The sequence below is a fragment of the Erigeron canadensis genome, chromosome 2, assembly GCF_010389155.1.
Source record: "Erigeron canadensis isolate Cc75 chromosome 2, C_canadensis_v1, whole genome shotgun sequence".
NCBI lineage: Eukaryota > Viridiplantae > Streptophyta > Magnoliopsida > Asterales > Asteraceae > Erigeron > Erigeron canadensis.
In genome coordinates, this window is record NC_057762.1 from 32284047 (window position 1) to 32300911 (window position 16865).

General features: G+C 34.7%; 1 protein-coding gene across 7 annotated transcripts; it reads left to right on the top strand.

Moving 5' to 3' along the window:
* The first annotated feature begins 4422 nt into the window (after nt 1-4422).
* On the top strand, nt 4423-16504 carry LOC122587029 (myosin-11-like). Of its 7 annotated transcripts, XM_043759091.1 has the most exons (37): nt 4448-4568; nt 4653-4796; nt 4872-5017; nt 5104-5260; nt 5383-5441; nt 6024-6183; nt 6256-6405; nt 6781-6917; nt 7003-7149; nt 7551-7652; nt 7760-7817; nt 7903-8004; nt 8222-8259; nt 8608-8734; nt 8810-8980; nt 9148-9279; nt 9675-9784; nt 9892-9952; nt 10062-10239; nt 10441-10646; nt 11020-11139; nt 11247-11345; nt 11781-12002; nt 12095-12234; nt 12459-12567; nt 12662-12706; nt 13173-13427; nt 13522-13680; nt 13865-14068; nt 14178-14318; nt 14733-14803; nt 14894-14993; nt 15424-15480; nt 15578-15634; nt 15717-15797; nt 16119-16198; nt 16381-16504. In XM_043759091.1, exons 2-37 carry the CDS (start codon nt 4689-4691, stop codon nt 16502-16504), a joined length of 4413 nt encoding a protein of 1470 aa, XP_043615026.1. In that variant the 5' UTR covers nt 4448-4568; nt 4653-4688. The 7 variants fall into 7 exon arrangements, with proteins under 7 accessions (XP_043615031.1, XP_043615027.1, XP_043615026.1 ...); XM_043759096.1 differs by lacking the exon at nt 12662-12706 and having other exon boundaries at nt 4423-4568; nt 12459-12628; nt 13204-13427; nt 13531-13680; XM_043759092.1 differs by lacking the exon at nt 12662-12706 and having other exon boundaries at nt 4446-4568; nt 12459-12617; nt 13184-13427.
* Nucleotides 16505-16865: the final 361 nt, after the last annotated feature.

A 16865-nucleotide genomic window follows, 5' to 3' on the forward strand; every position in this document is an offset into this window, starting at 1 on the left:
TCTTTTAGGGCCCTAACTTTTCCTTTAAGATGAATCCGAAATTAAATGGAAGAACAATAAAATATTCTCATAGAAATTTTGTGATTTTAATATTTTAAAGGTAAAATATCAAAATACATGGATAAGGTTTTTATTAGTCAAATCATGTTCATGTTCCATGTGTGCATACATATGCTCCGAGAGCAAATAAACAACCTTTTAAAAGAAATGACATCATCATAAGCACGCCCACATCAGTTTTGAAGACCTTTTGCTCTCGTCGGATTAATTAAGAGTAGAGGCGATATCAGAAAAAAATTTCAAAGGGGGCAAACTTAGAAAACTTATAAATAATATATCTAAAGGGGGCAAAATGTTAAAAACCTATAAAAAAATTTTAAAATTTTATAAAAAAATTAAAAATATATGACAAAATTTAAATTTGGAGAGGGGCATTAGACCCCGCCCCTACTGAAGAGTAATAAGTGAAAAAGATGACGAAAGGTGATGGACCAAAGTCCTTTACAAACCACATATTTTATTTCTTTTTCAATTAAATAAAAGGTTTGATAATATTTATAATAGAATAAGAAAAATGATAAATTTTCTTAATTAAACTTTCTAAAAATCTTCTTAATTATATAATCATGACATGTGGTAAATTAATAGTTGAGATTGAAAAAAAAGAGTTAATAGAATTCACTTGTTATAATTTAGAGGTTTTAAGAGGATTCAACAGGATCTTTTGGAACATTAATATATAATCAATATTTTACATAAAATAAAGTTAAAATAAAGTGAAGATGGATTATTGGTAAAACTAATTAGTATTGAGAAACTCTTAACTCGGGATCGGATCAACGAGATGAGGAATCAAGATTTTTTAAAAACTCGGGGTTGAATTAGGGAGAAATCGGATAAGGTTTTTAATATATAAGATAATAGTTTATGTAATTATATCTAAAAAACTTCAAATTTAAAACATATGAGTAATTGTTTAAAAGCATTTACATATATAATACCTCAAAGGTTTAAACAATTAACAAAAACTTATACCAGCTTACGTTAATAGTAATTCTAAATTTACATAAATTTAAAAAACAAAATGAGTGATTAACACGAATTTTTCTTGTGACTTGTTTAAGAAGTCTGACTTCATCCTTTGACTTTCAAAGCATCAGTGACAATCCGTTATAGGCGAATAATCTTCAGGCCTGATCATTTACGATACAAACATCAATCGTAATCTCTTAAGTCTCTCAAGTGCATTCCTCATACGGGTATGATGGTCATTTTTACCTTTATCCATGATAGCTTTTTCATCACTTTCCCCGTCCTTCTTTTTTACCCCGAATTCTTATCTGCACTTCAAGTACATGTTTTACATAAATCAAACTCACTAAAATGATTTTTTTTGAAAATCTATCTGGCAAAGGTAACAAACTAGAATAACCCCTAACTGTACAAATGAATCTAGACTTCTAGAAGCTAGATAAAGCTTCATCATTTTTTTTCCAAGATACTACCAACACTGCTATTTAGATTACGTAAATCAAAACAAAATAATAAGATTAAAATTAAAAACAAGAGCAATCAAAAAGCAAAGGATATAAGGCCAATGCTTTTAGGCAGGGAGTTTTTAGGACTTCTTGTCTGCCACGTCAGCATCACATTATTCAGGACTCTCCTTAGGACACTAACTGTTTATAAGGACAACTTCTTCAGAACTTTTTCGCCACATCATTAATTCTTTTATAATTTTCAATTACTTAAACATAAAATTAAATAACTATAGGGGTATAAATGAAAATATATAAGGGTATAAATAAAATCTAAAAAATATAAAATAGAAATAACAATTTAAGGACTAAATTGATAACTTTTAAAACTCAAGAGTTATAACATAAATATATTATACTATAGGGGTATAAATGAAAATTGGTTATTATATAAATATATGTATATATGTGCTTATCGTCTTCTTCACAACTACATATAATACATATATGAACATATATACAGCATACGCATACGTATGTGTATGTTTTACAAACCATGAAAGCAAAAAAGAAAAACAAACGAAATTATCTCCGTGGCCCCACCTCTCCTCCGTCCTCCAACTTCTTGGTGAAGAAATTTCGCTCGGACGCAGGACGCAGGATGCTCACTGCCGATGACGTCCAGCTTCTACACGTCATTGGACGCTCCCTCATAGACGTTTATAAGCACCGGCCTAACAAAAGGTTGCCACAATATATATGTGAACACTTCCCGATGCCAATACACCCGTTAGCCCGACTACCACTACATGAGTCGGATCCGGGTCAAACAACAATTCACTCCACTTTATCCTGAATCTTTGGCCATTCGTCTTCACCCTTTTGTTCTTTCTTCTTCTTCGCATCATCATCATCAAACATCATCTTGTATTTCATTGTCTTCTGTAAGTTGTTTACTTTCTTTTGAAAATCATAGTTTGAATCTTTAAAGGGACTATTTATTAGATATAAGATCTAAAAAAAAGGACGAGAGGCGGCAGTGATGATGATGTCTAAGAGATCTGCTTTTGTGTGTGTGCATATATATAAGAATCGATTTGATAGAGAATCAAGCTGGTAGAACAGAGATATAGATGGATGTATTGTACACATATATGTGAATTGTTTATATGTATGTATTTATCCAGTTGATTTTAGTTTTTTAGGTTTGCTTGTGTAATTATCACTTGTATTGGAAATGACCATAACACCCTTTCGTGAAATGCACGTGGGGACTTAACGGATTATAGTTGATGTTTGTTATTGTAAATGATCAAATCCGAACATTATCCGCCTATAAAGGATTGTCACTGATGTTTTATAAGTTAAAGGACGAACCCAAACTTTTTAAACAAACCACAAGGACGATTCGCATCGATCACTCAAACAAAATTTTATAAGCATAATTTCCACCATTTAAATCTTATCAATGTATTATTTTTTATTTTTTCTCTCTCGGACCACTTCACATACCATATGTGTTTCTAAATGTTTTTTTAAAAAATGTTTTTCAATTTAGCATTGCTCTTTAAATAAAAAAAGTTGACCAGAGTTTTGATCTGAGTCGGCCGATTTTTGATCTGAATCGGTCTAGTTTTACCAATGTTGACCCGATTTTATCTGTTGATCGATTTGTAGTCTGATTAGATCCGACTCGCCTCCTAAGATGAGCAATCTCCGATCTGATCCCGTTTTCTCAGCTTATCGACCATTTTTTATATAGCCATAATTAAGATTGTAAGAGTATGTTAGTTGAAAATCAATTTTAATGATAAAGTGGAATGAAGTTGGAAAACCGAAAATAGAAATAAAAGAAGCAACAATAAGGAGCCCTCTCAAAATGTTTTGAACAATTTGGTATAACTAATATATATATGCAAAGTAATTGTATACATATAAAAATAGGGACGTACGTTACATTGAATCTCCGAGAGAATTGTGTATAAGCGACACATGATCCGACTTCACAGGAAAGCTATTGAACCATGTCATATCCTCAAACAAAGAAAGACACAAAAAATTATTGTTGTAAAATTTTGACACAAAAACAAAAAATTGACCCGAAATTACAAATATATGTAACTAACATAAGAAAAAGAAAATTGGTTTTTGTTATGTTTTTTCCAAGTATCAATTGTGTATATTATCGAACTGCAGATCAACATATTGCCAGCAGATCAATGGAATTGATCTAAAACTAGCTCGAGATGAAACGAGCTCTGATTTATATACGTTAGACAGAGAATATATAATTTTGGATATCTTTTGGAAGAATATTGTTAAGGTTTCGTTGAAGTTTTGAAAAAAATGGTAAGGGAATTATGCCTTTTTTCGTTCTTCGTTTCTATTTTTGTTGATGTTATTGTTTTGCATTATGATATGTGATATGTTCATGCTGCATATTTTTATTGTACTAGATTGGTACTTTTGAATGCAATATTGAGATATGAATGTTGTCAAGTTTATTTATACAACGTTAAATTTTTTCTTGATTTATATTCCTTGAAACGCCTGCGTAATGCAATATTAAGATTGTTAATTAGGCACTTGTAGATAGGATATATGAGGACAAATTACCTACCAATTAGGGTTGCTGAATTGGATGTCCGAGGTTCAAACCTTTGTGTTGCCGTGCCAAATTTCCTTTCGGAGAGCTTTACCTGGTTTAAGTTTGTGTGGCAGTGGACTTAAACCTCTTAGATTAGTAGGCAAAAGGACATGACAAATATATGCAACATTCTAAATATTTAGCATCGATGTTGGGAAGATATTTCTATTTGGTGTTACAGTACTCACTAGGCAGAGTTTTAAATAACCATACATTTATACATGTGTGCATAGATACGCAGTTGTTAAATACGGTTTTTTGAGGATATTAGATAGACTTATGATGTGTTTGTGGTTAAATTTAATGTACAACAGAGTACGGCGGTGAATATCATAGTAGGGTCTCATGTTTGGGTTGAAGATCCCAACAATGCATGGATTGAGGGGGAGGTCACAAAGATTACCGGGCAAGAAGCTGAGATCGAGACTCATGACCTTAAAAAGGTAGGTTGATCATATTGTGCTTCGAATTAGCACAGTGTCTAATGGGCTATTTGGACTAATTTATTTGTATTCCTTTTCTTGCAGGTTGTTGCTAAGTTATCCAAAGTATATCCTAAGGATATGGAGGCTCCAGCTGGTGGTGTTGATGATATGACGAAACTATCTTATTTGCATGAGCCAGGAGTCTTACAGAACTTAAGAATCAGATACGAGCTCAATGAAATTTATGTAAGTAGCCTTTCATGTTGATATGTATATATCTATATAGTTTTTCTGAATCCTCATCTGTTTCAACCATGACAGACTTACACTGGAAATATTCTAATTGCTATAAACCCGTTTCAAAAGCTGCCTCATTTGTATGACGGCCATATGATGGATGAATACAAGGGAGCGCCTTTTGGAGAACTGAGTCCTCATGTATTTGCAGTTGCAGATGTCTCTTACAGGTGATTTTCATTATTTGAACGGAATTGGCAATTATATATACATATGCTCATTTATTGAAAGATAACTTGATCTTTGATGAAATCAGGGCTATGATCAAAGAGGGAAAAAGCAATTCGATTTTGGTTAGTGGTGAAAGTGGAGCAGGTAAAACTGAAACAACCAAAATGCTTATGCGATACCTTGCTTATTTGGGTGGCCGGAAAGCTACTGAAGGTCGCACTGTTGAGCAACAAGTTCTCGAAGTATGATACATGACGTATAGTTCTATATTAAAACTACTTGATTATTCTGTAGTTTTTGGCAGCTGACATTTTTATATGATTATCTCATACTGATTAAGCTAATGCCACCATTGTGAGTGCAGTCAAATCCAGTTCTCGAAGCATTTGGCAATGCTAAAACTGTTAGAAATAACAATTCCAGGTGATTTGCCAAATAACATTACTTTTATTAGGCTTGAAATTCTATCTTTAGCGTTTCTTGATAGTAAATAAGGTAGCTACCTCAAAGAGACAAGTAAGATTCTTTTATAGTTAGAAGTGGCAATGTCGACCCATTTACTTAAAAATTTAACACCTTGGATTGTCTTTTATTTCAAACAGATAGAAGAAAAATCTTAGCTAAAGGGGAATGGGTCAAAAGATATGCATCAGTTGGAAAAATAGGCAACTAAACACATCAACACAAATTTCACACATATTTACAAGTTTCCACCATGGGACTATATAACCCATAACCTATAGGTTGATGCGTGATCACGCATATGACAAGAACCTAGGCCAAGGGACTACGGTCTACTTTTAGTCCTTACAAGCACATTGACAGATTACCTAGCCTGTACTAAAAAATGATAATTGCAAACTGAGCCAATTTTGATCCATTTCCCAACTTTCACAGCCTGCCCATATGGCCACCCCGAGTTTCATTTCAAGGATAAGTCACAATTTTGTGACATTGCACTGAAAGTTTAACTTCAATTTTCTTTTTTATTTAACAATGGGTCAGCCGTTTTGGAAAATTTGTTGAGATCCAATTTGATAAGCATGGAAGAATATCAGGAGCAGCCATCAGGACTTATCTCTTAGAAAGGTCTCGTGTTTGCCAAATAAATGATCCCGAGCGCAACTATCATTGTTTTTACCTTCTATGTGCAGCACCACAGGAGGTAACTTTTTTCGTAAGTAAAGTTGTCATCAAAATACTTCTACAACATGTGGTCATGTGTTTTTTTAATCAGGAAATTGAGAAGTACAAATTGGGAAGCCCAAAATCTTTTCACTATTTGAACCAGTCAAAATGCTATGAACTGGCTGATGTTAATGATGCCCATGAATATCTTGCCACAAGGAGAGCTATGGATATTGTTGGAATAAGCAAGGAAGAACAGGTATATCCATCAGCATTTCTTTTCACTTTACTTAATGCAAGTCTCGACCCATTACACGCAAACAAGTTTGTACGGGTCAAATCGGTAAAGTTGAAAGAAATAGCTAAATGGGAACAGGTTGAAGGTCACCTTAAGTGTATTCGAATTCCATAAAACCTCTGATTTCAATACTTTGAGTATCATTGTAATAGTATAGTTTTAATTACCGTATTCAAAACATTAAATAAAAGTATAATATAAAGATTAAAATAAAACTTAAAAGCGTTTACCGGTCAACCTAACTAGATCCACCTGACCCATTACCCAACCCACCTATTTTGTACCTCTTGTAACTCAATGACTTCTCAAAGAGTTATTACATTTCCGGTACAACAGGAAGCAATTTTTAGAGTTACTGCTGCGATTCTTCATCTTGGAAATATTGAATTCACCAAAGGGAAAGAGGTCGATTCTTCAGTTCTGAAAGACGATAGAGCTAAATTTCATCTAAAGATGACTGCAGAACTTCTTAGGTATATCTGTATCCAAGTTCTGAAACGTTTTTGTATCCTGAAAGCTGTTATTGAAAGATAGTGAAGTTTATGAGCTTTACATCAGGTGTGATTCTGTGGGTCTGGAAGATGCATTGTGTAAACGAGTGATGATCACTCCAGAAGAAATTATAAGAAGAAGTCTCGATCCTCTTAGTGCAGCAGTCAGCAGGGATGGGTTGGCTAAAACAATATATTCCAGATTATTTGATTGGTATGAATCTGTCTTAAAGCTAAGATGTGGCAAAATGAGTGGGTTGTAACAGGTTCGGGTCAAATCAAGTGAAGTTTTGTGAGGGCTGATCCGGGCCAGGTTGATCCAAAATACCTTTTGTTATTTCATAAAAGTTATATTATTTCAATGATAAACTCAACTTTCTGAATGAGTTTATTGGGAGTGTTGTGCAATGAACGCACGTAGGTTATGTCAAATTTTAAGCTTAAGCTTTATTTTACCTAAACAAAGCCATATTGACCCGACGACCCGTCTGTAGTTAACAGGTCAAAGATTGCCACATCTATTAGAAAGTCACTAGAGTAGCAGGTTCTCTGATTCCATCAGAATAATCTCTTAAGTTAACATCTGAATAAAAGATATGTCTTCAATATCTGCAGGCTCGTGGAAAAGATTAATGTCTCAATTGGACAAGACCGTACCTCAAAGAATCTGATCGGGGTTCTTGATATCTACGGTTTTGAAAGCTTCAAGCATAACAGGTGACAACCAACTACATTTTTGGTTCAATAATATAGCTACATGTTAACTTTGAAAAAATAGATGTAATTTAACTGAATGCACTTCTTAACGAACATCGCACTCGCAGCTTTGAGCAATTTTGCATTAACTTCACAAATGAGAAACTGCAGCAGCACTTTAATCAGGTAAATGGTTGATCTTCTAACTGCAATTATAGTCTAAGGTCTTATAAGAATTTAGCTGAAAAGTGGCCGTAATTTTGAGTTTCAGCATGTATTTAAAATGGAGCAAGAAGAATATACGAAAGAGGCAATAGATTGGAGCTACATTGAGTTTGTCGATAACCAAGATGTTTTAGATCTCATTGAAAAGGTATTATCACTTTAAGTTCATAATAGCTGCATAAAATTACGTACATATAGATATATCTTGTGTGTGTGGATATGTGTGTCTATTTATCACCGGGGGTTTAGGAAAATAATCTAGAGTTATTAATAAATTTATTTTTAACAGTTTATGAGAAATATAATACAGGTTGACTTATCTTTGGTGAACTATATAGCTTTCTGAACTTGTATTTGTAATGCAGAAACCTGGCGGAATCATTGCCCTCCTTGATGAAGCTTGGTAATTCATTCCTTGCTTTATATTTTTTGAAATTTAAAGGGTCTAATCATAAAGGGTGACAATTTTAACCCAGTTATTTTCTTTTCGAAAGAGTCAAACAGGCCGAACCATATGTGACGCACCAACTATTTACAAAAACTGGGGAAAAAAACTAAAATATAGAGCAAAAAGTATTTTGGGTCAATCCAACGTCACCTGACAAGCACAAAGTAACCCGTTTTGACCCCATTATCTGCCCCGCCTAACTTGCCTATTTTGCCACTTCTACTGATTACATACTTCATTTTCCTTATAATTATGGTTTGTAATTTTAGCTAACTACTTTTATAATTCCATGTTTAATTTTAGTATGTTCCCGAAGTCTACACACGAAACATTTTCAAACAAGCTTTATCAGACCTTCAAAAATCACAAACGCTTTGTCAAGCCCAAGCTGTCACGAACAGATTTTACAATTGCACATTATGCCGGAGAGGTATGTGTTTTAGTCAAATCATGCTAACAAATTTTGTAAATTTCTCTTCTTATACCTTTTTACATCCAATTTCAGGTCCAATACAGATCTAATCAATTTCTTGACAAAAATAAAGACTATGTGGTCCCTGAACACCAAGACCTGTTGGGTGATTCTAGATGCTCCTTCGTTGCTGGCCTCTTCCCTCCAATTGCTGAAGAGTCTCCCAAATCTTCCAAGTTTTCTTCAATTGGGTCTCGTTTTAAGGTATCTATATTTATGCATTTTAAGTACACTCTGGATGACTTTTGAGCTGTTTGACATTTGGACCATTTGACCCGTTTCCTCTTACGCTGGTCTTCTTCTATGTTCTCAAAAGTGGTGAGGATTACTCTTGCATGTTTACTACACTAACATGCAACTAATTGATGCAGTTACAATTGCAACAACTCATGGAGACACTAAATGCAACAGAACCTCACTATATTAGATGTGTAAAACCAAATAACCAACTGAAACCTGCCATATTTGAGAATGCCAACATCTTGCAACAATTGCGGTGTGGTGTGAGTACACTAACCTATTTTATTTTTATCTATCTTACTCCGTACTATTTTCAGAGATGGAAAAGTGGGTGATTGGGCCGGTCGGGTAATAGATCAACATACGTCGGTTAAATAATGATTACAAAAACGATACAGCGAAAACGAAGATATATTTTCCTTCAAATATAATGATTTAGAACATTGTGGCATTTACCGCTCGACCTGTTTAACCCCATTAAAATTAAACTACTATAATACAACTTGAACTATTTTTCCAAATAATTCATATTACAACCCGAGTTTACTCTTTTTCCATGCAAATGGATTAAAACTGCACAACATCTAATTTATTATATATGGTGGCCTTATGTTATTTATTCTTCACTTGTATGTGACTAATTTTTCTTCTCTTTTAGGGTGTTTTAGAGGCAATCAGAATTAGCTGTGCTGGTTATCCTACACGTCGTCCTTTCTTTGAGTTTGTAAACAGATTTGGACTTCTTGCCCCTGAAGTCTTAACAGGCAGGTAAAATTTTTCTTCACCCTCAATTGTAACACTAAATTAATTTTAGGTATTTTCATGTCAGTTTGTAATACTATATATTTAAAATACTTTGTTACCATCTTAACCAGCTATGATGACAAGGTTGCCTGTGCGAAGATTCTAGAAAAGAAGGGAATCAAAGGCTTTCAGGTATGTATGCATACATACAGTTACATATATGTGTGTACTAATATATCTATGTATGCCTGTGAATTATATCTATGAATGAACACTAATAGCCAAATGATTATCTACACAGATTGGTAAAACAAAGGTTTTCCTGAGGGCTGGACAAATGGCAGAACTGGATGCGAGGAGAACAGAAGTCCTTAGCAGCGCAGCACAAACTATTCAAAGGCGGATACGGACTCACATTTTTCACAAACGGTTCATTGCGATTCGGAAGTCTTCAGTTATCATACAATCGTTTTGCAGAGGTGAGCCTCTGGAATATATATCTTCTGAACTTACAAGTGATAAATTGGTTGGGTCAGTCAGGTTGGGTTAAAGAGGAAACTTCTAACTCATTTGACCCAAATTCTCTAAACTTATTCATAACAGAATGGTTTGAAATATATCATCTTTTACTTATTGAACTATTGTTAAAACTGTACATGTGTAACTCCATTGACTTTTAGGTAGATTGGCTTGCAAAACTTTTGAAAAACTACGAAAGATTACAGCTGCTATAAAGATCCAGAAGAACGTGCGTAAATATCATGCTTCTAAAGCCTACAGAAGGCTCCGCGAGTCGGCACTTAAAGTTCAAATGGACGTACGTGCTATGAAGGCACGTAAGGAATTCAAATTACAGAAACAAACTAAAGCCGCAATCAAAATTCAGGTTAAAGTCAATATCCGCTCATAGGTTAACCATTCATGTTCATATTGTATAGGCAAAATGGATGAGTTGGAAATGGGTCAAAACTTGTTCTGTTCAGAATGGGTAAACTTTCAAACTGTGTCAGGTCAGGTTCCATCCTGAAAACAGTTTTTTAATTTTTCTTATTTGAATTATACAAACAATGAATATATTAAATATAGTTATAACACTACAATGCATTTTGAATAAGTTTTGAGTGACCTTTGATCCGCTCAACCCATTTTTCTTTAAGCCAAAATTTAAATTTGACCCACTAGATGCAAAGTATAACCCAATCGTCACCTAGAAATTTGTAGCTTATTATCCCAAAGGGTCTAAATTACATGTTCTCCAGGCTCAATGGCATTGTCATAGATGTTCTTCCCGCTATAAAAGGCTAAAGAAAGGAGCCGTATTTACACAGTGCAGAATGAGGGGTAAAATGGCAAGGAGAGAGTTATGCAAACGGAAAATGGTGAGTTGCAACCTCGAATCCTCTTTTAAATCATGGCATGATGATTCATAACTCAAGATATTTTGGATTATAGAATTAGATATCAACTGTAGCTTATCTTGTTGCAGGCTGCGCGGGAAACAGGTGCACTTAAGGAAGCAAAAGATAAACTCGAGAAGCAGTTGGAAGATCTAACATGGCGTTTACAGTTGGAAAAACGCTTAAGGGTAACGTACTGATAACATTTCTTTGTGAACTATGAATGTCAAGCAGAGGTGGCAAAATGGCCAGGGTAGGGCAGATTGTGTAATAGATCAAAATGAGATGGGCTAAAATGAGTAATATCTGGTACTGATAGTAATATTTAGTATGTCAGATATGATTATAAAAACTTTTTTACTTCACTAAATTAATCTAATAAGATGTTCTGGGAGGTTTTTATAATTTGAGTTACACTTTGATTATTGTATATTAAAATTTAATCAGATGATTCTCTTTTACCCCACGTTCTGAAAGTATAATGTATTCATTTGACCCCTTAGAGATTAAACATAAGAATATGGGTCAAGTTACCACTTCTATTGGTGAAAAATGCTCCATCACTGGAAGAAAGCACTATGAGATACATGTTCCAATGGCTAATCTTGAGTTCTCATCTCCAGACTGACTTGGAAGAAGCAAAAACGAATGAGGCTCAAAAATTTCAAAAGTCTTTGGAAGCTTTGCAAAAAAAGCTTGATGAGGCTAATGCAACGATTGTCCAGGAAAAAGAGGCAGCCAGGAAAGCTATCAAAGAAGCACCTCCTGTTATTCAGGAAAAAGAAGTAATCATTGAAGATACTAAAAAGGTTGAATCGTTGACTGCAGAGGTCGAAAATTTGAAGGTAATATACACAAATAGCATGAAAGAGTAGTTTGCTGAGCATATTATTTGCTGTTTTAAGATCATGAGATACTATTTTACTTCATAATGCAGGCGTTGTTGGAGTCAGAAAAGCAGCACTCTTCCGATTTAGAGAAGAAATATGCTGAATCACAAGAGTGTAGCGAAGAAAGACGGAAAAAGTTAGAAGATTCGGAAATTAAAGCTCAGCAATTACAAGATTCTCTTACCAGGTTAGCATATTAAGGATTTTTAATTATCAACATTCACTCACAAGTCACAACAGTCTTCCTTTGGGAGAGCTTTACCCGGTTTGAATTTGTTTGGTGGTGGACTTAGATGAACAAGCCAATGTCAGACACCACAATTACAAAAAAAAAAAAAAGAAAGAAAGAAAAAAAGAAGAAAAGAGCAATAATATATCATGATATGCATTCTCTTGTCTCATTGTACTCAGGCTGGAAGATGAGCTCCAAAATTTGGAATCCGAAAATAAGGTCTTCCGCCAACAAGCTGTGTCTATGACACCTAATAAGTTTCTTTTACGTTCCAAATCCATCCTTCAGGTACTCTTAAAGATACCATACTCATTAAATGTGGCATGTAATACCCTGAGGTTGTTTGATGGTAACTTCAAAATTTTTGATTTTTCCTTTGCAGAGATCTGATAGCGGTCATTTATATCCAGACCCGAAGCCAACTCTTGTACTGTTTTACTTGATCACAATACTAATTTCACAATTAGCAGTGGCAATATGGGCAAGAGGGTGGGCCGAAACAAGTTCTGGTTAAAAGGGGTCATATATTTTTGTACCGGATGGGTTGACCTCAAGCACTTTTGTCCATTTCTTGTAAAAACATTAAATAACCATGATTGAGACGTTATTAACGCAAATATAATCAAACTTTTTAATAAAACAATATAGGAGATTGTATGCATTATAAACTGAATTCAGACGAGTTTTGTACCATTCACCTATTTGATCTCTTCCCCTTTTAGCTATAGTACATGTTTAACTGGTGTGTTTTGAGATAGATCACAACCCATATCGACTCATTTATAAGTACATGGGTCGAAGTTGCCACCTTTAGTCATTGCAATGTAGTTTTTTAGCTGTAACCTTTTCATGTTAGTTTTAACCATATGTTTGTATTGTTAATTACATACTAGGATCTGCATAGCGTCTCAATGAACCAAAGAGATCTTTCAGAACTGGATGACAAACCACAAAAATCACTTAACGAGAAACAGATAGAGAATCAGGAGTTGCTTATCAAATGTATCGCACAGCATGTAGGATTTTCAGGGAATAGACCGGTTGCAGCCTGTACCATATACAAATGCCTTCTTCAATGGAGATCTTTTGAAGTTGAGCGGACAACTGTTTTTGATCGCATCATCCAGACCATAGGTCATGCAATCGAGGTTTAAACTATTTTCAACTATGTTAGTATTGATACTAATTTTACAATTTATTCCATGTATCTTAAGTGCATTTATGTTTTTTGTATATCAAAAGAAATCTCAGGATAACAATGATATATTGGCCTATTGGTTGTCAAATGCCTCCACTCTATTGCTTCTTCTCCAGCGCACTCTCAAAGCAAGTGGCGCCACGGCTGGATTGGGCCCACAACGTCGTCGATCATCGGCTACTCTTTTTGGGAGGATGAATACTGTAATTTCATACTTACCTTTGATCTGTCTACGTTTCAGTGAACATTCTTTTATTTTACCACCTTGACCAGTTACAGATAATTATATTAACAAAATGAAAAACATAGTCTGAATCGACCCATCCATAAGTTGTAAATGTTATGAGACTATTGTTGTTTAAACGGCCCTAAATGTTTTATTGGTAGAGTTTCCGTGGAGCTCCTCAAGGAGTGAATCTTTCCCTTCTCAATGGAAATTTGAGTGCACTGGATGCTGTTAGCCAAGTGGAAGCCAAGTATCCCGCTTTGCTTTTTAAGCAACAACTTACGGCATATGTTGAAAAAATATATGGAATGATTCGAGATAATCTGAAGAAAGAGATATCTCCGTTGCTTGGGCTGTGTATTCAGGTAATCAGACTCATTTATTTGGTTAAAAGGGTGAATTTAGAAAAATCAGTTTACATACTCAACCATATCATTTTCTTTCTTTGCTGCACTAAATGACATTTAATCAAAGGCACCAAGAACTTCAAGGGCAAGCTTAGTAAAGGGGGCATCACGAACAGTTAATAATGCAGCTCAACAAGCTTTGATTGCTCACTGGCAAGGGATCGTGAAGAGCCTTGGAGATTTCTTGAACACGTTAAAAAAAAATCATGTTAGTGGAATCTGTATTTCTTTAATCTTTTATATTTGTTTTTAATGTTATTATTAAACTCAAAATCTGTAAAGCAGTATGCGTGCTTTTCTCTAAAAAAAGAAAAAAACCAAGAAGTGAACTTTGATCTGTGAACTTATAATAATTGATTTAGGTTGTGTTTTATCTGAATTGGGTCAAATGGGTTGAAATTCGTCAAACTGTAACAGCTTAAAAAATTGTACAAAGATGTGTTAGCGGTCAATGCTACTTGATCCAAGATGTTTCGACCCGTAATAGAAAATGGGCCAGTTTTGACCTGCACTTGAAAATTTCCTGTTTCAACCCAAAATGTGCTCATCTGAACTTGAAAATTGCTTTGTCTTGGCATCCAAAATTTCCCTTGCTTTTTACACTTCTAATTGATTTTTGCAGGTACCTCCATTTTTGGTCCGAAAAATTTTTACACAGATATTTTCGTTCATCAATGTTCAACTGTTTAATAGGTATATTTTAACCCCATAGATATTATATCTCTCTGAATATCCATATGCACTTTCAAATCTGATTGTGTTTCCTACCACATTTCGCTGCAGTCTTCTTTTGAGACGTGAATGCTGTTCATTCAGCAACGGGGAATATGTTAAAGCAGGACTTGCTGAGTTAAAAGACTGGTGTTACAATGCAACAGATGAGGTATACTACGAGTGTGTAATTTTTCATGTCGTTTGATACTTCTATGTAGAGGTAGCACGTTCCACCCTTTTGCTTATAAACTGGTCAATTGGGCTAAGTAATATCTGTGGCAAGTCAAAAAGGTTGAATGGGTCAAAAATCGCCCAAATTGGTTTTTTTATGTTTGGCTCAAAACCTTTTTCATTATATGATCTAAAACATTAAATATCATATTAAATAATAGAGTAGTTTATCTGTTTATGTAATCTTGTTTATAAACTTACAACTTATTGTACATTAAAAAAATGGATAGTAAAGTGTTTCATGTCAGCCACGATCTGACTGGACCAGTTCGATGCACAGCAAAAAAAAGTACTTGTTTTGACCTGTACCCAACCTGCCAGTTCAGTCACCTCTACATATATTTGCTAAACAAGAAAACAAACTGCAGTATGCAGGTTCGGCTTGGGATGAGCTTAAACATATAAGACAGGCTATAGGGTTTCTGGTAAATTATCATCTTTTTCACAGGACTTAATTTATGGTTAAGGACAGAATTGAGATAAATGTCCGCCTAAAATATTTACATGCGTATATGAGTTCAGGTTATACATCAAAAGCCGAAGAAAACCCTGGAAGAAATCAGTCGTGGTCTTTGTCCCGTGAGTGATAATGCTAAACAACCAAATTTGCTATAATCTTACACTTCTCTCATGTCTCAACCACCATTACTTTGTTCTACAGGTTCTTAGTGTACAACAGCTATACCGAATCAGTACGATGTACTGGGATGACAAATACGGCACGCATAGTGTCTCCCCAGATGTAAGTCGAATAAATGGCATCTGAGGCAATCTTGACTCATTTATTGATGCATGGTCGGCTTGGTTTGGAGTGTATCAACCGATTAAAATGTTCTAAAAGTAACTAATAGCAGAACGGGTCAAATACGTTACAAGTCGCCTATAGTGTTTTTTTAATGCATACAGCCTTCTAAATTGTGTTATGCAAAAACTTAGGTCAACCCTACCCAATCTGCCTGTTTCGACCGACCCGATAAAAGGAAGTCAATGGTTATAGCAAGGATGGGCTAGTTGCCTACTCTTGCCTAACCCGCCCCTTTGACATATCAATATTATCTTCCAGGTTATATCTAGCATGAGGGTGATGATGACTGAAGAAAACAACGCAATAAGCAATTCGTTCCTGTTGGATGATGATTCCAGGTTACCTTTGTTTACCTATATCCTTTCTATATCAATTTGTAGTTATGCTCCTTCATCAGCGTCTCTATATTTCTCGTGTTGTTCATTTCTCTACATTATTAATAACAATGATGATGGGTGAATGTTAATATTTTCTTTACTCTTAGCTGTTGCTGATGTTTTTCCATGGTTTTCTTCTGCAGCATTCCATTTTCAGTTGATGACATATCAAAGTCAATGGAACAGATAGAGATCTCAGACGTCGAGCCTCCACCTTTAATTCGTGACAACTCGGGATTTAGTTTTTTGTTGCCACGGGCCGACTAACAGTCATTTTTTCATACTGGATGATTCTCCTCTGCACTCTTCAGATTCATTTATGGGTTTAACCTATAATCAAAATCATCTTTGGTGGATATTCTTTTGCAATAAGAGAAGAATGCGTGTTGTGAAGAAATGCGACTAACCAAATTAGAAGAAAAAGCATTGCTTGCGGTAATACCACCGAATCAATGGACTCCATTGCTTCTTTGCTGATCATGCCCCTATCTCCCAGCGTCCATATATGTACATACATTGTGTTCCATGACTAGCTAATTTCATTTATTGTGTATGTTGTGGTGTAAAAATTTACCATAAACACATCAAAAGGTGGCATGGATGGTACTTGATCTATACTATTTTGGAG